Source organism: Pipistrellus kuhlii, unplaced genomic scaffold (assembly GCF_014108245.1).
Source record: "Pipistrellus kuhlii isolate mPipKuh1 unplaced genomic scaffold, mPipKuh1.p scaffold_m20_p_1, whole genome shotgun sequence".
Classification (NCBI taxonomy): Eukaryota; Metazoa; Chordata; class Mammalia; order Chiroptera; family Vespertilionidae; genus Pipistrellus; species Pipistrellus kuhlii.
The window spans coordinates 141614786-141640046 of NW_023425404.1; the positions used below are offsets into that span (position 1 = coordinate 141614786).

Here is a 25261-nt window from a genome sequence, read left to right on the forward strand (position 1 = left end):
CCCAGCAATTTCATGCCTAAGTATCTATACAAAGAAATCTAAAACATGAATTTCAAAGTATATATTCATTCCTATATTCATTGCAACATCCTATCTAATAAAGAGGGAATATGCAAATTGACCATCATGACATCACAAAGATGGTGCCGCCCATAGCCACAACATGGAAGTGCCTGGTTCCCTCAGCCCTGCCATGGGGGTGGCAGGTGCACAGTAGGAGCCTTGGATGGTGGCTGCCCAAACACCTAGGGTGCACCTGAGGCTCAGGTAACCAGGGCCAGCCGAGGCTTGCGCTGCTGGCAGTGACAGCAGCAGAGGTGTGATGGGGGTGCCACCTTCCCCTGATTGCCAGGTCACCTCCCGGCCCTTAGGGTTCCCAGACTGTGAGAGGGGGCAGGCTGGGCTGAGGGCCCCCTCCTCCATTGCATGAATTTTTATGCACTGGGCCTCTGGTTATTTATAATAGCCAAGATATGGAAGCAGGCAAAGTGCTCACGGATAGATAAATGGATCAAGATTTAATATATACAATTGAATATTAGCCATAAAAAGAAGGACATCTTACCATTTGCAACAACATGGATGGATGTAGAGGGGGGTACTATTCTAAGTGAGAAAGTCAGACAGAGAAAGACAAATACTATATAATTTTGCTTATATTTGGATCCTAAAAAAAAACCAAAATAAATGAACACAAAACAGAAACTAACATAGTTTCAGAGAACAAATTGATGGCTGCCAGGTGGGAGGGGATTTGGAAGGATAGGCAAAAAAGGGGAAAGGACTTAAGAAGTACAAATTGAAAGTTATAAAAATAGTCACAGGGATATAAAATATAGCATATGGGATGTATTCAATAATATTACAATCCTATATGATAAAAGGCTAATATGCAAATAGACCGAATGACACAACAACCAAACAACTGAACAACTGGTTGCTATGACATGCGCTGACCATGAGGGGGCATGCATGCAACATGGCAGGCATTGGCAGCAGGCAGCAGAGTGTGGAACATGGTGGGTATTGTCCAAGGCAGGATGGTGGAGCAGGTGAGTGGGGGTGCCAGACCAAGGTGGGGCACCAGGTGCTGTCATCAGGTGAGCCTCTGAATATTCTTTGCTTCCACATGCCACAGTCCTGCCCATTGCTTGCACCTGCTGCTGGTGCTGGCCCAGATTACTCAGTGCCATTAGCAAGTGTGAATGGTGGTTGCAGGCCCTGATTGCCCTTTAGGGCTTCTCCACCTCCCCCTGCTCCTGAGGGGCAATCGGGGCCAGCAGCCATCTTTTGCACCCGCTGCCAGTGATGGCCCCACTTGCACCTGCTGCTGGAGCCCTGTTAACACCCACTGTTGGTGCCAGCCCCACTCAAACTGGAGCCACCACTCACACCTGCTGCCAGCACCTGGCACCAGTCCCAAATGCCCTTGAAGGCTTCTCCATCTCCCCCTGCTCCTGAGGAGCAACTGGGGCAGCAGCCACTGCTTGCACCCACTGACAGCACCAGCCCAGCTCACACCCACTACTGGTTCCGGCCCCAATTGCTCCACCCCATCAGTGGGAATGAGCAGGTCCGGTGCCATCAGTGTATGGGAGTGGCAATGGTGGGAGCAGGGGTGCTGGCAGACAGAGGATCAGGGGCTGTGATGAAAGGGGCTGGGTGGGGTGCAGAGGATGGGCTGAGACCCACCCCTGTGCCCACCGCAGCCTCACAGCCCACAGTTCTTTTCAAAGTGTATGAATTCATGCACTGGGCCCCTAGTAACTATATAGGATGCCAGGTGGTTACTAGACTTATAGGGATGATAACTTCCTAAGGTATATAAATGTCTAATCATGATGTTGTACATTTGAAAACAATATAATACTGTATGTCAACTGCAACTAAAATATACAAAACAGCAACACTTGATGAACAAATTGTATCACAAAATTGCAAACATTACCTACTGCACAGTACTCTGATGCATCTAATGAGATGTATAAGTTCTTTAACTTCTACTGCCAAGTTACCTAGTATTTAGACGGACCAAGGAAACAAAACTCTTCTAATATATAAATCTACGGTTATATATTATAGCACTTTCTGGTCCTTAAAAGTTATTTCTGTGCATGTCTATTTAGATACACATGTCCAAGTACATGTATCACTATAGCCTAGGACTCTGATGCTTAACCCAATGCTTGCCAAAGCTCAGGCCCATTTACTCAGTGTATGTAGTCGGTTGTATCATAGTTGTACACGAATAGGCAAGTGTGTAGGAAACAAATGTACATCAAATTTCATATCATTGTTTTAAAGTGCCATTAAAGTATATAAGCACATAAGATACTGGGCAGAAAACAGATAATAAGTGTAGTTACTATATCACTATATTTTTATTTAGTTATTAATATGTATTAATATCAAATTACTCTGATATATTTTATGGTGTGTTATAGGCAATAGTTACCTGAAAAATAATTATCTAAAAATCACCCTGGCTCTGGCTGGGTGGATCAGTTGGTTGGAGTGTCATTCTGTGCGACAAAAGGTCAAGTCCGGTCATGTCACATACTTAAGTTTCAGACTTGACCCCCATAGGCAACCAATTGGTGTTTCTCCCTCTCTCTCACTCACTCTCTAAAATAAATAAACATGCCCTCTGGTGAGAATTAAAAAAAGAAGCCCAACCAGTGTGGCTCAGTGAATTGAGCATTGTTCCATGGCTCAAGAGATCCTGGGTTTGATTCCCAGTCAGGGCACATGTCCCGGTTGTGAGCTCGATCCCAAATAGGGGGCATGCCAAGGCAGCTGATTGATGTGCTTTTCTCATTGAGATTTCTATCTCTCCCTCTCCCTCACTCTCTACCTAAAAATCACTAAAAACATTTAAAATCACCCTAAATACTGTTATTTTCATAGGAAATAATCACAACAGCAACCGGTAGTCAAATTTAATTAGCAGCACACAATAAGCTGGTGAATGGTAGCTATTTATAATAATTTCTAGATTGTACTCCAATGGTTAAATTTGATGGTCTTTGCAATTTCTCAAATCAGTTATTAAAAAAGATCTCTTTGTTTAATGGTTATGGCAAAAGGGAATGAAGGCAGATGTTTTCTGAACTCGGGAAGAGTTTGCATGATAGACTAAGGTGGCACACATGTGGGGGAGATGCGTTGGCACACCCACGATTGCCAGATATTTATTTCCTGGCTCTCTTTTTCCAGATGTATAGGGAACCAAGATATAGTGTGTCATTAGCAAGGAAGTCCACATAAAGGGACAATTTAAATTTCCAACATCCATAAATGCAAGTCAAAGAAAGGAAAAAATAATGCCTAATGATCATATTATTTTTCAGCATTTCCCTAGAGTACATTTGCACAGAATTAAAATCTCTCCTAGGTAAACCACTACAGGGATAATAATAAATGGAACACGATGTAATTTATTGAACATTTCTTTGCTATTATGTTTATAGATTGATTTTATTGGCTTCACTTTTTTTTTCCGCTTCACTTTTTCCCCCCCCTTCGCATAAAAGACCAAGTAATTGGGTCTGGGAAAAACCCCCCACAAACACCCACCTCTGTAGTGAATAAAAAGCCATTAACCACAATTAAGGAATTTTTTTCTTTTTTGCTGTCATTTGGTTCATGTTAGGATCCACTAAACCTTTCTGTGGTCTTACATTGTAAAACATGGGTATCACCTTTCATTCTATTATGCTTTCCATCCTCAGTTCTAAACACAGGAAAACAATGGCATGCTTCAATGCTTAGAACAGTGGTTCTCAACCTTTCTAATGCTGCAACCCTTTAATACAGTTCCTCATGTTGTGGTGACCCCCAACCATAAAATTATTTTCGTTGTTACTTCATAACTAATTTTGCTACTGTTAATGAATTGTAATGTAGATATCTGTGTTTTCCGATAGTCTTAGGCTCTACAGCAGCAGTTCTCAACCTGTGAGTCATGACAGGTTAAGAACCACTAGCAGGGTCACTATAAGTACTTATATAGCAGGTATACAATAATAGTAAGTGTCATTGTTTTATATGCATGGGTCTCATCTCCAACTAGACTGCAAGTATCTTGCAAGTAAATTCCCTATGATATAACTGATTTTCCAATTTGTTTCCTCTTAGGATCTACTAATCAATAAATATACTTAGATTGATTAATTATTATCTACTAGAGGCCCTGTGTACAAAATTCATGCATGGGGGTGAGGGGTAGGAGGGAGACAGAGGGAGGGCCTCTCAATTTGGCCTGCACCCTCTCTAATCCAGGACCTCTTGGGGAATATCTGACTGTCGGTTTGTGCCTGCACTTTTTTTTTTTTTTTTTATATATCTTATGTTTGGACAGAGGGGAGAGATAGAGTGAGAAACTGTGAGAGTCATGCATCACGCCTTTGCACCCCATACTGGGGATATGCCCACAACCAAGGTACATGCCCTTGACCGGAATCAAACCTGGGACCCTTCAGTCCCCAAGCCGACGCTCTATCCATTGAGCCAAACCGGTCCTGGCTGTGCCTGCACTTTTAACAAATGACAGCTGTATTATTGTTTCTTTATTTTCATGCTTAATCCATTGGAATTAGTAGGTATTCAAAGTGTGTATACATTTTGGGGGGACACTCTGTATATCTCTAGTCAGTGGTGAAAGGAACCAATGGCGGATATGGAACCCCCAGACAGGTGCCACATCCGTGCAAGAAGCACACAGGCTCTGCAGGTTTCTATCAGCCTCCTTTCAGTTGCTCTTGCCATGAAAGCAGCGTGTCTCAGAGAGGGCTGCTTCTCCAGCCTGGGCCCTGGAATGAGAAGCTGCAGGGAGCAGACCTGCAGTTGACCCACAACTTACAGCAGAACTTACCAAGTCACAGCCCTTCTGTTTCATAGCTGAGAAATAATATATTTCAGTTCACTGATACTCTGGGTTGTTTACTACACAGAAAAGCTGATTAACACAGGACCTCAGAGTTCATCTAACTTCCTATTTTGCAGAAAAGGAGAGAGGCTTAGATTTTTATTAATAGTTGGCAAATGGAAGAGATATAACACAACTCAGACTTACTTTTAAAATTTTCAAAGCACAAAACACCTAGCTTTTTGTTATCCTAAAATTTGCAGGAATACAACTCAAATAGTTTAAAATTTGGGGCATTAATACTACCTATATATAACTGACCTCTGGGTCTGACATTTGCTTTTAGAAAGTATGTAGAAGAAGATGTGAAAATAATAATAATAATAATAATAATAATACATTATTATATCTTACATATGAGTGAGATCATGTGATGTTTATCTTTCTCCAACTTTCTTATTTTGCTTAGCATAATGCTCTCCTGTTCCAAGGGATGGGTATAATTTTTTTTATTAACCTGTCTCCTTATACTTTTTGACATGAAATTTAGAGATATTTTCAAAATTCAGATGGAAATATCTCTGTCATTATGTGTTTCAGTATATCAGAACTTTAACTTGGTCCTGAAATTTGTTATCATATGGTGTTATTAGAAATAAATCAATTTTTCTAACTATGTCACTTAGTCTGTAAAAATTCACACAAACTAAATCTCTCAGTTAAATTCTAAAGAAATTATTAAAACAGTACTTTCTTTTATATAACAACTAGAGCCCCTGTGCACTAATTTGTGCACAGGTGGGGTTCCTTGGTCTGGCTGGCGATTGGGACTGATGGGGTCCATCTCACCCAGTCCTGATGGGACTGGATAACAGGGGAAGGGACCATGGGAGATTGGCTGGCCGGGAGGGAGGGACCAGGCTAGTTTGTCTGGCTGCAAGAGGTTGGCTGTGGGAGCACACTGACCACCAGAGGGCAGCTCCTGAATTATTATAAGTATCTGCCCTCTGGTGGAGAGTGTGCATCATAGCTACTGGCCAGTCATCCAGTAGTAATGGTCACTTTTATATATATAAATTTTTTGAGAGTAAAGCCAGTCATGTGCAGTGATATTTTCCCATTTTTAGAGGAAAACCAATACTTCAGTACATGTGTTAAGAAACGAATGTCATATAACTACCTTTTTTTTGGTTGCTATTCATTGTGCTTTTTCAAAAAAAGGAAACAAAATATAATAAACTAAATAGGATAACCAAGTGAATTTTCTTTTTCTGTGATGCCTCTCTTTTTATTTAGAACACACACAAACCTTACCTTTGTGAGAAGACATCCCGGTAAGGACTGCCATGCTGCAGTGCAATTCCGTATCCCCGGTCAGCAACAGTGTTCCCGATGGTGTAGAAGGAGCAATCGGGGTCATTGATGGCTACATACTCCAATACAGCCGCATCCCACACAAAGGCATAGTTTCCATATTTTACCTGTAAAACATGGAGAACAAGAGAAGAGAATAGGATTGAAGGTACGAATACCAAGTTATACAGAAAGGACAAAAAATTGCATTAGTACCTATTTAATTGTGCAAAAATAAAATAATAGGTCCCATATTTCTAAGCACCGATTCAGAACGAGAATTTGGCTTTTGGTTAATTTATAGCTCTGTTCTCCTGGAAGCTTGATACGGTTAGAATGTTAACTATGTTTCCCAGACAACACAGCTTCTAGTAAAATGACCCCATGTAATAAATGTCACCTGGACAGGGAGAACAATAAACATATGAAAGGAAGCCATGTCTTTGAGCTTCTTGGAATGCAGCACTTCTTGTAATTGGCCCTGTTTCTCTGGTGACCCTGGAAGCTATGCATTTGGAGCTGTTACAAGAGATCTTGGCTTCTTTTGGTTATTAGGTTTCTAAGCCACATAGGCTTTGTTAGCACCAAATATGGGGATCATCTCCTTGCAAGTGACCTATATTCTAAACGAATGCTGCATGCACAACTTACATTAAAGAGAAATAATCAACACTGCCCTGCTGGCAAGATATATATTTTTTCCTATGTTCTAAATTAATCCTTTTGCAGAGAATGGTTTATAACAATCTTACAGCTGGATTTAGAAGAAACCGCCTAGGTGGGCATTGCAATGAGAAAAAAAAAAAATACTTTTTTAAAATCATTATTTAGGAAACACAACTTTATTCTGGTTTGTTTATACTATCTTTTAGTGCTTATATATTTTTCTCTCAGTAATCACTCATTGCCTGGGATGTAAATTTATAAAACATAAAAAAAAAACTCTCTTAAAAAAAAACAACACAAAAAAATAACTACCTTTATTGTTGGAAGTATGCAGATGTCCCCCTTTTCCCCTCATTGACCCCCTCCACCCTATACCACTACTGCCACCCTCCCGCCACCCCCAGACCTTCACCACACTATTGTCTATATCCATGCTTATACATTCTTTAGTTAATCTCTTCCTCCCCCTCCCCTTCCCTAATCTTAAAGCTCATTTAGAAAATTATTATATATGAATATAAAAATTAATACATTCATTAAATAAACAGAATAATTATATAAAGCATTCAATTTGTTTCTTGAAAGGAAAGTCATTTCCTGGTATATCTGATTAGGAAAAATCAAAATAAATATAAATACAGATAGTTGAAATGATTTCAGCAAGACAGGGGGTTAGGAGATCCCCAGATTTAGTCCCCAACAGAAACAACCATATGACAGAAATCCATGAACAAAAGTGCCCTTATGAGCCTTGGGATCCAAGTTGTGGAACCCTGGTGGAGTCTAGGACTGAGGAAGAATACTTTGAGAAGTCAGGCCCATGGTTGGCTGATAATTGTGGTCCTGGATGCAGTCCCATAAGCAGCTCTGTCCCACTGTGGACTTGGCTCCCGATCTGTAAAGGTACAAGGCAAGGATGCCCTGCTACTACTGCTATTCAAAATAATCACGGAAGTGCTGAACAGAAGAATCAGGTAAGGGAAAGGAGGATCCAAATAAGAAAGGAGAAAGTGGAATTATCTCTGTTTGCAGATGACATGTTCATTCATGTAGAAAATTCTAAGGACTAAACAAAAACCGTTAAAACTAGTAAATCCAGTAAAGTATCAACATACAAAAATCAATAGCATATATATATATATGAACTATTCAAAGAGGAAATTTGAAAAACATCCCATTTATAATAACATTAAAAAGAATAAAATACTTAGGAAGAAACCTAATCAAAGAAGTAAAAGATTTGTACCTTGAAAATTACAAAATAGTGATGAAGGAAATTAAAGAAGACACGTAAATGTAAAGACATTCTGTATTCATGGCTTGAAACAATTAATATTGTTAAAATGTTCACTCAATGCATAGTCATCTACAAATTCAATGCCATCCCTATCAGAATTCAGTGACATTTCTTACAGAAGTAGAAAAAAAATTTTATGTGTAACCACAAAAGTTCAAAAATAGCCAAAGCAATCTGAACAAAAAGAACAAAGCTGGAAGCATAATGATACTTGATTTCAAAATATATTATAAAACTACAGTAATCAAAACACTGTAGTACTGGCATAAAACAGACATAGAGATTAGTGGACCAAAATAGAGATCCCAGAAATAGATTCACACTATAATGTTCAACTGATCTACAAAGATAAGATAACAAGGATATACAATGGGAAAAGAGATGCTTCTTCAATAAATGGTGTTGGGAAAACTGGATATCCCATATGCAGAAGAATTAAATTGATCCCACATTTCACATCATATACAGAAATCAACTCAAAATCTATTAAACACTTAAATGTAAGACTTGAAACCATAAAACCCCTAAAATAAAACATAGATAACATAGGCAAAGCATCTTGATATTGGTCTGAATGATCATTTTTAATATGACACAACCAAAAACACAGGCAACAAAAGCAAAAGCTAAAATAAACCAATGAGTTTGGATCAAGTTAAAAGACTTCTGCACAGCAAATGAAATACTAAATAGAATAAAAAGGCAAGCTATGCAATGGGGGAAAATTGTAAATCCTAAATCTGATAAGTATTTAATATCCAAAATATATAAGGAATACAAAAAACTAAATAGCAAAAAAACTAAATAACTGTATTTAAAAAGAAAAAAAATACAGTAGTTAAGAAGACATACAAAAGATCATAGGTATACAGAAAGATACTCAGCATCACTAATCATCAGGGGAATAAATGCCAACAAAACTACAATGAGATATCATTTTACATCTGTCAGAGTGGCTATTATTAAAAAGACATCAGTATTGGTGAAAATGTGGAGAAAAAAGAACCTTTGCACATTATTGGAGGTGCGACTATTGTGGAGATTACTAAAAAAATTAAAAATAGAACTACCAAATGATCCAACAATCCCAGTGTTGGGAATATATATCCAAAGGAAACGAATTTAGTATCTCAAAGAGGTATCTGCACTCCCATACTCATTACAACACTATTCACAAGAGCCAAGATATAAAAACAACCTAAATGTCTACTAATGCATGGATGGATAAAGAAATATATAATAGAATATATTTCATCTTTAGAAAAGAAGGAAATTCTGCTATTTGCGACAACACCGATGAACTCAGATGACATTATGCTAAGTGAAATAAACTAGACAAAGAAAGACAAATGTTTCTAAAGAATAGATGCACAATGATAAAGGAAATGCTAGTTTTCCTCAGGTTATTTGATACTTAATGCAATCTGAATAAAATGTCCAAGGAATATGTTTTAATTTGTTTAAAATCTTTGCATATTTAATTGGAAGAAAGCAGATAAAATAGCAAAGAACTTTTGAAAATAAAATCTAATGATCAGAGACATAATACCAAGTAATGAAAATATTATAAAGCTTAAAAGTAAAAGAGCATGGAAATTGTCAGCAAATATAAAATCTGTGGAGTAGACCGAAAAATCTATAAACCTTATAAAGGTATTTAATTGTTGTATATAGACTGTATATATGATCACTATATATGTCATTACAAAGACCATAATTCAAATAAGTATGGCAAATATAAAATATTTAACAATTAGAGTGAGACAGGTGATTATTTTAAAAGGACCAATATTAAAGCACTGCAGTGTATCATATGCAAAATAAATTCCTTTAGTGTAATAAATTCATTATAATAAAAAATAATCCAGGTTTGAAAAAAATCAACAAAACTAGAAAAACATGTAAAATTGTATTTTTCTGATACTGGGGAAAAAAATCAGGATATATCTAAACATAAAAGTAAAGGAATAAAATGTAAATAAATATTTTATATATTTACTAACTTTTAAATATATATTTTTTTAGATGAGGCCAACACTAGATACTCAACAAAAAGTTTTATAAGAAATATGTTCTTAATCCTTTAGATCAATTTACTGTACTCAGTGGATACTTAACACATCTCTTCTTGGGGTCTGGCCCTAACCAAACCAAGAAATATTGACACAGATAAAAGAATTTACCCTGAAGAAATCATTCCATGCAACAACTCACGCAGAGTCTACTGCACACTAGGGACTATGTTAGGTACTAGGGTTCAGTGCTTCTCAAAACTCTAATTCAATACCATTAGAGTTACCAGGGAAGTCCTATGTTAAAAATGTAAATTCCAGATATTACCCCAACTTATTACATTGGAATGGTTGACATTTCAAGTCCTGGGAATAAACTTGACAATTTTGAAAGCTGAAAATCTTGACTGCTGATGTACACCAATTTTTGAATAAAAATGTATTGAAATAAAAATGAGTAATATGATTGGGAATAATTTGATGTACATGAGGCTTGATATAATTATAAAAACTAGCAGGTTTTTCGAGTGTTGGTGTGAGAGAGGGGGAAATACTGGCAGGTTTCCTCTACATTGATTGATTGCTTATATCCATTGGATTATCTCTCAATCCTTTCATCCCTTTTTGACCTTTTACACTAATCATTGTAGGAGAAGAAAAAAAGAGAATTTTCCTCTACCCTTCTGAGACCTCTATACTAAAAGGAAAACAAACAGATACTTGTCAACATGTATATCTCATGTGGAGATAAGTCAGATAAAAATGAGTAACTCAAAGAGGTTGTTTAGAATTCAGAATTAAAGACCATCTACATTTTGGGGGGAGAAGGGGAGGGAAACTCCTAGGGGAGAGTTGGTTGTTTTAGGAAGGAAGAATGGTCTTTAGAAAAATGGATGGGAAGTGTGACAGTTTGTGCCAAAGTTGGCTTGAGTGCAGTGTCGACTTCTGGTTTCTTCTTTGATGAGAGTCATTATCCCAGTTGATGAAACTCCTACGGAGGAAATTTATGACAAACGGGTTTCTTTTATCTTTAGACAAATAAAAGAAGTTGGAGAAAGCTTCTTCCTGCTTTTGTTATTTTTACTTTCTTTTAAAAAAATATATATTTTTGTTGATTTCAGAGAAGAAGGAGAAAGAGGCAGAAATATCAATGATGAGAGAGAATCATTGATTGGCTGCCTCCTGCACACTCCATACCGGGGATTGAGCCTGCAACATTTTTTTTATAAAATATATTTTATTGATTTTTGTACAGAGAGGAAGGGAGAGAGAGAGAAAGTTGGAAACATCGATGAGAGAGTCATCGACCAGCTGCCTCTTGCACACCCCCTACTGGGGATATGCCCACAACCAAGGCACATGCCCTTGACCGGAATCAAACCCGGGACCTTTCAATCCCCAAGCCAACGCTCTATCCATTGAGCCAAACCGGTCTTGGCGAGCCTGTAACTTTTGACCAGAATTGAACCTGGGCCCCCAGTTTGCAGGCTATGCTCTATCCACTGAACCAAACCAGCTAGGGCTGCTTTTGTTATTTTTCAAGTGCTTTGCAGCTCAAAATAAATATGCCGAGGGGCATATTTTGTGGTGGCATAATCTGCAATCCTTGATCACCAACTTTCATATCAGTTTTCAGCTAGCTGGGTCTAATCCTACGGTAACAGTGAGATAGATAGGAGTGACCTTGAAGAGTCTTCTAGCAACCTACTTTGCTGTTACTTCTGTTTCAAACAGCTACTCAGACCTCCTGGATCCCCTTGCAGCTTCTTTATAACCCTCAAGGGACCTCTCCTGTTTGGGACATATTGCTTTTTCGTTTAGCAAATTGTTCTAACACTGTTGCAACTACTTGTGAACTGTAGAGCTCTACTTAAATGTATGGTAACATGATCATTGCTATTATATACATGTTTCTAACGTTAAAGAAGCACTGTGAGTACATTTTTACAAAGATAACCATTAAAATAGTATGATAATAGCCTGTAGCATTCTCAATAAAATACTCCATAGTAACCCCAACTATTTTAGCTTTTAAAAATATTCCTGGCCTTTTCATCTACTAAAACATGCAATCATTATCCTTTGGATGTTTTTTAGTATTAAATTAAAACTATCTAGAAAATAATGCATCAACAAAACCTAAAGTTACTTTTCTTTTTTTTTCTTTTTTTTTAAATATATTTTATTGATTTTGTACAGAGAAGAAGGGAGAGAGATAGAGAGCTAGAAACATCGATGAGAGAGAGTCATCGATCAGCTGACTCTTGCACACCCCCTACCGGGGATATGCCCGCAACCAAGGTACATGCCCTTGACCGGAATCGAACCCGGGACCCTTCAGTCCCCAAGCCGATGCTCTATCCATTGAGCCAAACCGGTCTCGGCTAAAGTTACTTTTCAACAGAATACATAATTGAAGATTTGGTGCAGAAAATTTTCAATCCTAGGTGGATATTACTTCAACATTATCAACTAGTCTTAGTTCTGGAGCTCATGTTTGGATAAGTAGCTGAATTGTGGGCAATTGATTTATTTACCAGGGGCTAGCAGAGTGCTTCAGACCAGGCTAACCAGAGGGCAAGTGTGAACTTGGGAGCTCCATGTCAATATATTCCAGACCCATTTGTGAGGAAAAGAATTCAAAGTGACATCTACCTCCAATATTATCAATCTCTGGTTTGCAAAGGAGAGATGCCAGAATGCTGTGGTAATTGATGGACCTACTGATACTCAATGCCTGTATTCTCACAATAGTGCTGAGATGCCAATAGCTTATGAGTCTTATCTCACTGCTGAGATAATGCTAGGATTTGTTCCATTTCTCCCATAGTCTGTTTTTAAATCCTCCCTCGCAAACAATTATTATGCATTAACTTTAAAATCCCGAATGTGAGTAAAATATGGGCCCCTCCCCTCAAGCTGTTTACAACTCAGTAGTAGGTGGAGATAAGTCAAGCAGTAATTTATGTAACACAAGGCATGTTACAGTAAGTACTATGAAAGAAGCTTGAAGTGTTAATGTGGTTAAAGGAAAAGGAAACTTAATTTTCATGGAGGGGAATCAGGATAGCCTGCTCAAATATTCTGGCAACTGAAACAGTTTTACAAGAAAACCCCAGATATCCAAGTTCCTTATCTTTAGTGCCTAACTGATTAAATATAGATACCCTTTGGAGACCATTTCTTGTTCATGAACACTCTTTTAACCTCCTAGTTTTCTGCAATTTTCCATCTGTCAGGTGAAGAACTGTAAACATTCCATGTTATTTTTTTCAAATATTTGTCTTTCTTGTCAAGTAAACTGTAGGATGGGAAAATGTATTTTCAAAATCAACACCTGTGCTCCTCACCATGTTATGCATTATGGCATATTTCTCTTCTGCTATAGAATCTTCTTGTCCTGTATGCCCTGTTCTAACATCTCTAGAGTGACTTATTGCTGAAGGTACCTTTCTTTACAATCCATTAAGCCACAGTCTCCTGTATAACTGCAAAAGCCAAGGCCATAAGCAAATAGATGTTCACTACTTGCATCGCTACCTGTTATCCCAATGACTTTGCTTTTAATTAGTAAACTACATCCTTTTGCATACAAATCTTTAATTTATGAAATTCCTTAAAAACTGACTTCAAAATTTTCAGCTACAAAAAGACATCAATGATTATCCTTTTTTTAATTAAAAAAACTAATTGGGCATGATTTTGGAAATATGACATTTAAACAAAAGGGTAAGGAAATATTACTTTTACCAAAGAAGGAATATCCTTACTCTGTCGTCCATTTCTTCCTCTTGATAATAACTAAAATTTATAAGACATTTTCACTCTTAAAAATGCATTTTACACATAAATGTATTTGTTCTTTACAATCCTGTGGAGCTAATATTAAGATATGTAACTCTTAGGTGCAGCAGTGGAACTTGATAAAAATCATACCAATTATTAGTGGTAGATTTGGAATTTGAGCTCAAGGTCACCTTTTATGCTTTTTTCACTACATTAAAGATACATTTCTGTGAGATATTTGCCATAGGAATGCAAGAATATTTTAGATATATATATAGTTTTTGCCTTTAAGGCCTACGCTATCTAGTTTGAGAAATATTTATGTAGATATTTATGTAAATAAAAGTAATGCAATACAGTATATAGTGAGAATCATGAAAGGAATGCAACCTCTTTAATGCCATGTGATCACATTTTTATGATAAGTAAGAGTTGAAAAAACAGTTCCTCAAAATCATTGGAATGAATATCTAATTTACATAAATCTGGACCTCTGAAGCTCACTTATTTTGTGATCATTGCTATCTAAACATTTCTGATTTTCAGCATGAAAAACCAAAGCAAAGATTTTTCAAAATAAAATAAAGACTGCAAGATGGAAATTTATTATTTTTGCTCACCAAACAAACATTAAGAGGATGATGGAGAAGAAGCCAGTTCTTACCTTACACACTAAGCTGCTAGTTTCTTTACTATTTAAACTAATGGTCAGTGGGGGATTAAATGATTGTGAATTATGGGTACAAAGAATGTGATTAACCCAGCCTAAATCTATAGTAGCCCTCATAATTTATTGCCCAAATAAGTCCTTAAGATGGGAATGGCTTTAATATTTATGACACGTAGTTCTAGATGGTGGCCTCTCCCACTTTGGGCAAATTAATAATTTAGCTTCATTCATCAATTCTTCTGAATTTATCCAGCACAATAAATCATGCCCAAATCCAAACTTTAGTGCTTAAGACTGACTTTTAAAATATATGTGTTTTTGTTTATTGCTGCCTTAATTACTGGCCTGCCATATTTTATTTGCTGTTATTATTAAATTTGTGCCCTAAGATAGGCATCATATGCACAAAATTTCACAAGGAAGATATGAATGTGTTAAAAACAAATATCAGCTTATTTAAAAAAATATCTTTTAACTTAGAAAAAAGTAGTATGTCTATTTCTAATTCTTATCCTTTGCCTCTCTTTTAGAGACTATGAGAATACAAATTATTTTTAAAGTGTTTGAAAGTACTATAAAACATTATCTTCAAACAAATGGCTGTTAGGGTCTAGAAGACAGAGGTTGGAAGGCCTGGAGTTCTGGACCATTCTGTATAGGAAAGAGCTGGACTATTCTGTGTGGGAAAGATCTTGATGAGTGTCTGAGAAAACCAGTGGAAGCTTTAAAGGAAGGCAGCAGAGAAACTAAATTTGGAGAAATGTGTGGTTCATAGGCATTTGTGGACCTCAGGTCCTCCTGCCCTCCTTCCTTACATTTGTTCCCATGAATACATCTGTTCTGTTGCCTTTAAGTTAGCCAGGAAGAAGTTAAATAGTTGGGCGGAGAGCTCCCAGGTCTGGAATTTGGGACAGAACAGAAGACTAGAGAACCACAGCTTCTTGTAGGGGCCTCAGAAGGGGGTATTTGTGAATCACTTCCTTCTGTACTACCACGAGGACATTTCACCTTCTGCAGTTAGCAAGACTGTCAATCTTGAGATAATCCAACAATGGAGCTTGAGTCTCTACAGGCTGACAATGAAAAATAACCGCCCATACAGTGAATGCCATCGTCAGAGAGGGAAAGAAGAGTCAGAACGAGCAGAACACATTTTTGGGAAATATCACTGGGGCGATAGTAAGATTCCAATTTTAAAATAAAAATAAACAGAGCATCTAGCCAGATTCAGCCGAGTCTAAACAAGTCTATTTGGCTACAAACTAACAAACAAACCACAATTTCTTGAACAAAAAATTGAACACATGAATTGAAGGAGAATGGTCATAAATGCCCTGTGGGATCAGATGGAACAACGAGGGTGACAACTGTCCCAGTTTCCCTGGGATGTAGCATTGAGAGCCTGATGTCAAGGGAAACCAGGATTTGGAATGGGGACAGAAAGTCAGGGGAAGTACAAAAATCCATACAGCATCTTAAAAGATAGGGACTGGCCCAGCCAATGTGGCTCAGTGGTTGACTGTCGATCTATGAGCCAGGAGGCCATGGTTCTATCCTAGGTCAGGGCCCAGGCCCAGGTTGTGGGCTTCAATTCCTGGTGGTGGGTGTGCAGGAGGCAGCTGATCAGATTCTCTCTCATCATGGATGTTTTTGTTTTTCTCTCCCTCTCCCTTCCTCTCTGAAATCAATAAAAATATTAAAAAAAAAGAAAGAAAATAAAAGATAGGGGCTGGCATTGACTATTTTTGTAGCAGATAGATATGACAAAAATTATCTGCCTTCTGCCCACAGTGGCTGTCACTCTTTCCCCCCCTGAATGCTTATGTTGGCAATTGTAACTTGCTGTTGATAATAATGAATCATCCGTCATTCTGTGCTGAGACTCAAGCGTGCAACCGAAGTCCATTGTAATCATGACTGTGTACAGTCCTTTGCCTGTAGATTGACTGTTTGTTCTTGGTATCAAGTTGGTGCTAATTTAATTTTTTAACATTGTGAATACAGTGACCATGTTTCCCTAAGAGTTCAGGTGATAAAAAGGAGAATGATTATAATACTAATACTAGCATGACCCAGGTTACCAACAAAAGAGAAGGCCAAATGACTGTTACCTTGTGACAGAAGGATACAAATAACCAAAGCAGCATGCTGCCTAGCATGCGGAGAAGAATTTAGCATTAGGTGTGGTAACAAAGGGAATGTGAAAGCACTCTGAAGATTCTAAATCAATCAGAAGTTTTTGTGTCTCCCCAAAGACGCCAATGCTCAGCTGAAAATAGCAGCTGTGGTACTGGCTGCGGCATATCACACGCACAAACATACATTATTGTATTGCTCCCCTGATAGCTCTCTGAAACCGAGTAAAGCTCTTTTCCCTGGTTTTGAGGTTTCACATAAACTGTGCTGTGGAAAAACTAAAGGAGGAGATTTTGATAACAGATGAGTAGGACCTTTCAGTGTAGAGCTGATTCTTTCATATTGTATGTTTTCCACAGTAAGGTGTCACATAGCAGCCATAGTCACACAAAAATAATGATCCCTCTGACTCTTAGGTATTTTAATTTAAAAAATGTAGTGTCAAACTATCTTCTTGATTTCTATGAAGATTTTAATAAAATTGCATAATAAAACATAAAACAAATGGTATCTTATCCAAATATGACAAAGATATCCGTATATCTTATCCAAATATAAGACTTCGGTCTTCTCTCTGAATAGTCTGCAGATATGGCAACATAAACTTTGGCAAATTCCATTCAGTGGGTAAACTTATCAAAGAAAATGAAAAGATCTTATCTGCAATATGTTCTGCACACCTTTTATATAACATTGCAAAGAGTCATGATTTGCTTACCTTTTGATAGTGAAGTTTTCCTAAGCTGACATTTAGTTTACTGTTTAGTTTACTCACAATGTGCAAAAGAACTTAGCAAGTTTTTATTTATTTTTTTAAAATATGCTTTTATTCAGAGAGGAAGGGAGAGGGGGAGAGAGATAGAAATATCAATGAGAGAGAATCAGAGAGAGAATCATCCACCAGCCGCCTCCTGCACGGCCCCTACTGGGGATGGAGCCCTCAGTGCCTGCATGTGCCCTTGACCAGAATCAAACCCGGAACCTTCAGTACCCAGGCTGATACTTTATCCACTAAGCAATACTGGCTTGGGCTCAAGTTTTTATTTAATAGAAATGAAGAAAATGGCCTTTTCAGTTGAATGCTTACAAGATGGCTATTCATATATAAAATGTCAGGTTGCCATAAAATCACATACATAGAACAAGAAGAGTGTCCTCTAAATTTAGAAATACATTCAGGAAGACAGAAGAAAAAGAAAGATTACAGTAAAACAGGAAAAATATACTATTCTTCTAAACTTGTTTGGTGATTTTTGAGGAAACCTTAGGGTGTCTGGAAAAAGATGAATTGACCATACCCGAGTTGTTTAATTTTAAGACAAAAATGTATAGTAAAAAAATGACGTTTCTTGAGATGAGACTACTTCAGAACAACAACAAATGGCCATAGAAAAGAGCAGCAAGTTACACAGGACTTTCTCAGCTTCTTTACGAAACCTGTAACTTCTGTGGAGCCCAGCACTGATTCCACAAATATGAATCACCGCTATAAACCTTAAAATCCTTTTCCTAAGCAAGAGAACTTTAACTTATGAAGATATCAGTGTGTGTCAGAATGCCTGAAAATAATGGATATCTTAGCCATATTTAGTCTATATGATAAATTTATTGATGCAAAAATTGCAATGAACAAAAAACTGGTCTAGAAAAGCAAGCTTGTAGAGGCAAAGTATATGAACATTTTTTGACATCTTGAAACTAATTTCTGCAAGTTATAATACCAGCTATTGCTAGTAAGTAAACTCCTAAGTGGTTCATGTTCAGCCACTGTTGTTAAGAGCATATTTAGCTTCACTTGATGTCATCACATTGGAATGACACCAGAGTCAGTGTGTGGTGGGTTTGATAAGAGCAGAGGGTAAGCCAAAGTGAAATTTATGTTTGAATATACTCAGAGCTATCACTACAGAAAATAGAAAGAGAATGCTCCCATGGTTGTGGGCCATTCAGAGAAGTGCTATTGGGAATGGAAAAGGAAGGAATCAAATTATCCTACCATATTATGAGACAGAAATGTGCCATTGCTATTTGTTACTAAGAATAGTCAAGAGCACTATGTTCCCCTTTTAAAACATCTTACATTGATGTCTTAAATATAGCCCATGATATTTAAATATCTAAAAGGGTTCAAAAAGAATAGAAATAATTGCTTTAACAGAAAAAAAGTTTAAAAATATTGTTATATTTTAATCAAATATTATTTGTTTAATTAGTACTATTATTAGCCACTATTTGACAGTTAAATAATCCTATTTTTATTTAAATAATAGTATTTTATAATATATGAATAAAACAAAATAATATGTAATTTCAAATAAATGTTCATTTTCATATTTTTATGTTAAAGTAATAGCATATATAATTATTTAATATACATTATATTATTATGTGTGTATTTAGTCTGGTGTAGTTGTGTTCTGGGTTGTCTCTCTAAAAATATGGTGAACATATCAATGAATGTTGGCAGAACTCATTATGTGGGAGAAAATAATTTTTTTTCTTATTACAAATAAAAATAATTTTCAGTTGGATTAAATAGTTCAAAATAAAATACTAAGAGCCATGCAAGAAAAACTAGGGTAGCATATATGATATAGAGAAAGACATTCTGACCAATATATGACATTCAGAAAAAAATAGCAGACTTTTTTACATAAAAGATTTTCAGACATCTTTGTATGGCAAAAGATACATATACAAACTGAGCAAAAGACCAGACCAATAGGTTTAAAAAAGAAAAGAAAAAAAGGAACACAGAGTTGACAAAGTGTGATATTTATAAATATACATTGTTTCTCTAACTAGTAAGCAAAAAATAGAGGATGCAAAATAAATAAATAAATAAATAAATAACCTGAAGAGAACAATCAAAATGCAAAAATATACATGTCCAACAAGCATATGAAAATACCAAACCTCGTTTAGTGGCTAGGTGAGTTCAAAATAAGATAACTGTAGGTTACTACATTATATTTATTGCTCTCTGACAATATTAATATCTATTGCGATGGATTTCATTGGTTACCTTTTGAAGCTAGAAAAATATGGGTGGAGGTAGAAGAGGAGAGAAAAATAGGCAAAAGCCAAACTAAAAAGCAAAAGTAAAGCCAATGGTCTAAAAATGGAATGTGTAATTACATTTATACCATTTATCTATTTATTTATTTACTTATTTATTTATTAGAAACACATCAGGCCAGAAAAGAATGGAAGGATATTTACAAAGATACTAAGAGCCATGCAAGAAAAACTAGGGTAAAGCAAGGGACTGAATCCAAGAATACTCTATCCAGCAAGGCTATCATTCAAAATAGAAGGGGAAATAAGGAGCTTCTCTTACAAAATAAGGATAAGAAATACAAGGCAATGCAAGAAATACATTTATACCTTTATAAAAATTACACATATGTGTAAATAAAATATGTATTTACTAGTAAATAAGTTATTTTTAAAGTTAACTTTACTGATATCTAATTTATATTTTGTCAATTACATAGAGTCAAATTTACCATTTTGGGGGTGTATAGTAAAAACATACTAAATAAAAAACTGGAATATTTTTAACTTATAATTAGAATCTTAAAATGACATCATTAATATATATATATATATAATAAAATAATCATTACCTTTTAAGCCATATTTTGATTTATAAATTTCTAAGTATTATATTGTATTCATAATTACATACTCATAATTACTTTGCTCTAAGAACTGATTTACTTGTATTCAGTCTATGAGAACCACTGATATATATTTAATGTTAATAAAGAATCAGAATGATATGTTAATAGAAAATTAAAATGGCAGAGGCTTGGAAAAAACCCTAAGATGCATACAAATATATGCTAAAATATAAATTGCTAGGATTTGCAAATTACCATTTACACCTTCCTTCTCCAGCCACTCTTTGTGTCTGTATGTGTGTGCATATTCTGAAAGATACTAGGTATAAAGTTTACTTTTGAAATTTTATTGTAAAATAAGCCAAATCTTAAAATATTTTAGATACCTCAACTTTCATAAGAAGTCAATTTTATCTTCAATTGGGTTCACTTTTTGCATTAACAGCATTTATTCCTATTTCTCATACTTGCAATTTCTTAAATGGTTTATATTCTTTTTTGCCCTTAATTCTTATACATTCATTTTTTTTTAATTGGAATATTTTTCTGTCCACATTGTTCTCTCAGCCCTACTCTCTTTTATCCTCTTTCTATCGCTTACTCCTGGAAGTCCCCTTGACCTCCAGGCTGGGGTTAGTGTCCCTCGTATATGATCCATTGAATCTTGTATGTTCTCCTATAATAACCCTTTGGAACACTGTATTATATTTGCCTCTTTTCATTTTGCTCAACCCCATGTAACTGTAAACTCCTGGTAGGCTGGGACTGCAGCCTTTTTATTCCAATACCGTTGCTTCGCCTATGCCTATCAAAGGGTCTAATCTTTTCAGGAGCAAGACAATGCATACTTCTTGTTTACAAAGACCTATTATTTTTTGTTACTAAGACCACCATATTCTGATCTCTCTATTCATTCAATAATCATACTCTAATTCTCAACATTGATAAGAAGAATCAAGTAATAACAAAAATTTGTGATAGCTCAATATTTCTGCCATGTACAAACAGATCATAGTATTTTGTCAGGACAAAGATACATAAGGTACTATTATTAAGTTAAACCATCTTCGGTGAAGCAGCATAGTTCCAGAGACACATCAAGTATAAGTGTGACCCAGACAACACTGCTCAATAGAATGTTTTGAAATGATGATAGTCTCTATTTGTACTGTCTATGATGGCAGCCACTAGCCACATATGGCTAATGAGTACATGAAATGTGACTAATGTGACTGAGGGACTAAATCTTATGTTTTATTTAATTGTAATATTTTAAAATTTAGGTAATGACTACTGACCCTATATATATATATATATATATATATATATATATATATATATATATATATATATATATATATGGCTAGTGACTACAATTAGAAGATATTTGCTGCTATGGAAGAGAATGCCTTTTCATCCTTCTAGAATCACTGGAGAACACACACAGAACCTACAGATTTGGGATTTCAATAGGCCTTGATTTTCTTATGAACTCTCCCACATTACGCATTATGATTCCCAACTATATTCAAAGCACTTTGAAGGCAGAGAACTTCTAGACTTACTGTAAAAATAGTACTTAACTGAATTAATTGCTTTGATTAGGAGTACATGCATATGAGGTTTGAGGGAAAAGCTCAGCATTTGAGTGTAGAGCAAGCGCCTATATAATGTCACAATTTTCTCTGAAAAACAAAATTGAAAGATTTTCTTGTAAAGTGAAGTGGAAAAATGAGTAAACTAACTCTTAGATTATGACTTGGTATTGGTGATATCACTCACTGCTCATGGCAGATTTTAAATTACTAAATTCAGCATTTTCATATTATTACTTTGTCATGTTGTGGAAACATGATGACATTTCAAGATGATGGTAGTTCACAGTCTATTACACTTTACAGAAGAGCATTAAAAAGGAATTTATATGGTGATCAGTTGTCACAATTCAGCATCACACCAACTGCTTGGCCCAGCAGTGAGAAAATAAAGATGTGAAGGCTTATTCACTGGTCAGAAATTAAACAGAGCAAATCGCAGTAAGCATTTTACAAGAAATGCTTTAGAGGTTTCACTGAAGCCTCAAAAAAATACAGCAAGAAGCCATGTCTTAGTTTAATCGTGCATACATTCAATTACTGGTCTTATAGATGAACTTTTGGAACTACCAGTATGCAAAAATACCTCAGCACTTGGGATCAGAGCTATAATGATAACATAGCTAAATACGGCCCCCAGTTATAGGTGTGGTTCCAAATTTATCAGAGAATAAGGAGTGAGGAAAGGATATAAGTCTAGAGAATAGAAATGAGGAAAAAGGCATGAAAAGAAAATAGGACATGTTCCAGGATCCCCAGGTAAGTATTGTAGGATAGACAGAGTATGATGTGTAGAGAAGGGCTGAGTTAGGAAATTCCTATGCTGAACTTAATTGAAATCATTAAACCAATCAGACCATAATCATGTTATGCTTAATCCAAATCCAATCCAAATAGCACAGTACCACCATCTGTAGTATTTTTAGTGACATTAACATTACATATCTTGAAAAGCACCAATCTTAAATGTCTAACTCAGTGAGTTTTGATTTAAAACAATGCACCCATCAATCCACTACCCTAATAAAGATAGAGAACATTTCCATCACTCTAGAAATTTTCCTTGCCCTCTTCTAGTCAAACTCCATCTCCCTAGACACCACGATTCTAATTTTGATCACCATGATAGATTAGCTTTTGCTAGTTCTTGAGCTCTATATAAATGCAACCAGATAGTATGTACTCTTCTGTCTCTGGCTTCTTTTGAACAACACAATACTTTTGAGATACAATCCTATTGGTTTGTGTATCAGTATTCCTTCTTTATTATATCTTCTAATATTGTGGTCTGAATAGACCATTATTTGTTTTTCCATTCCCCAGTTGTAGGATATTTGGGTTGCTTCCAGATATTTGGAGCTAATCCAAATAAATCTTCTATAAACACAATTGTATCTCTCTTGGGTAAATATATAGGATTGAAAATTCTGGGTCATAGGCTAAAGATACGTTGTTTACTAACAAACTGACACGCAGATTCTGCATACTTTACTTCATCAATATCTGTGAGTTCTAGTTGCTCCACATTCTTGCCAATATTTGGCATTGTCAGTCTAATTGTAGCTATTCTAGTGGATATGAAATACAAATCATTGTGGTTTTCATTAGCATTTTCTTGATGACCAAATGCTATTAGTTAAGCATATTTTCATGTGTTATTTGGAAATTTGTCTTGAATTGACTGTTAAGTCTTCTACTAATTTTCATTGTGTTGTTTTTTGTTATTGTTTTTAAGAGTTTTTCATATATTGAGCTACAAAGTCACATTTATGTATGTATAGCAAGTATTTCTCCCATTGTGTGGCTTTTTACTTTCTTAATAGTGTCTTTGATAAGTAGAAAAAATTTTTGTATTTTGACAACATCCAATGTATTAACAATTCTTTGTAAGGAAATTGTGTTTGTCTTCAATTTTAATCCTACTAGAAATTTAATAAAATACCCACTGTGTTTGCCCAGCCCTCCTAAATCAGGCAGGACTCAAAGTCTAAACTTTTCCTCTTCTGTGGTGCATGGAGACTAAGCTCTGCTAAGCTTTTTTGGACTCCTATTTCCCACTGTCCCTGGTTTCCCCTGTGCACACACAGTTCAGGGTCAGGGGAGAATTTGATAACTGCTTTTATGTTGATTTGAAGGTTCTTTCTATGATGGCTCTCTCTTTCTGAAATTTCCTCTTCATTTTCAGATGTTTGGCAGTCCTGAACCCCATCCTGTGACACTGAAACTAATAAAACTGAAACTTTCCTCTTCAGTTCTAGCTGCCTTGAGCTGTACATGGACTTGGAAGTGTTCTCAGGGGGGAAAGACACATAAATGTGGCTCTCCTGCAATTTCCTTCTTTCAAGGGTCATTGTCCCTCTAGTTCTGCCTGCTTTTGTGAAAGGGTTAGTGTGATACAAGATACTCAGCCATCACTGGAGCTGGAGCATAATTATTTTGTATGCATATAATCACATTGCTTTCCAGCAGATCAATGGAAGCAAATGGAAGCCATAGTTTTAGAATTGTTTAACCACACACTTAAGCAATGCATTTGAGAGTGAAATTTACTTAGGAGAAAATTGCATGGAGTTTCAATGATAATAAAAATAGTGTCATAGTGAGACTTATTTAATCATCTAAAAGCTTTTTTCACTTAAAGAAATGCCTGCAATTTACTTGTAATCTATTTACCTGAAGTACATGTGAAGTGACTGGCCTACCTCTGCATTTGAGGTGAAACACTTTATGTCTCCTTATGCTTACAAGTGCCCATTAATGACAGTGCTTTAAAATTTTCCTTTTCTCCAGACTGCTTCTGCAGTCTCTTGTGGAATAGATGCATCAGAATGCTGCAGAGATTCACATTCAACCCAACTCAGTGATATTGGCTGTGTACCAGCACTCGGAAATCCCAGAATTGAGTTGGGAATAAAATATTGTAGCATGTTTAACCCACTATAAAATTTCATAGTTGATATTATATATGTAATCATTGAGAAATGAAAATTATCACTAAGGGCTGGAGTTATTTAATGACAGATTAAAGTGAGTCTTGGAGATGTAAATAAACAAACAAAAATATAGTATACGCATTTTGAAAGCTACATTTTATCCAGTTCTTGCTGCATCTCTTCTTTAAACACACACACACACACACACACACGCACACGCACACACATACACGCACACGCACACACACAGACACAAATACACACACACCTGCATTATTTGGTTTGAATAAGACACAGAAGTAGAAATAGAGCTATTAAAC

At 36.0% G+C, this 25261-nt stretch overlaps 1 protein-coding gene across 1 annotated transcript in view; it reads right to left on the bottom strand.

The window, feature by feature from the left end:
* Window positions 1-25261, bottom strand: part of GRID2 (glutamate ionotropic receptor delta type subunit 2) — a 1260684-nt gene that overhangs the window by 122532 nt on the left and 1112891 nt on the right. The window contains exon 14 of the mRNA XM_036411398.2: window positions 6182-6348. Coding sequence (XP_036267291.1) covers window positions 6182-6348 — 167 coding nt within the window. The remainder of the gene's footprint in view (window positions 1-6181; window positions 6349-25261) is intronic.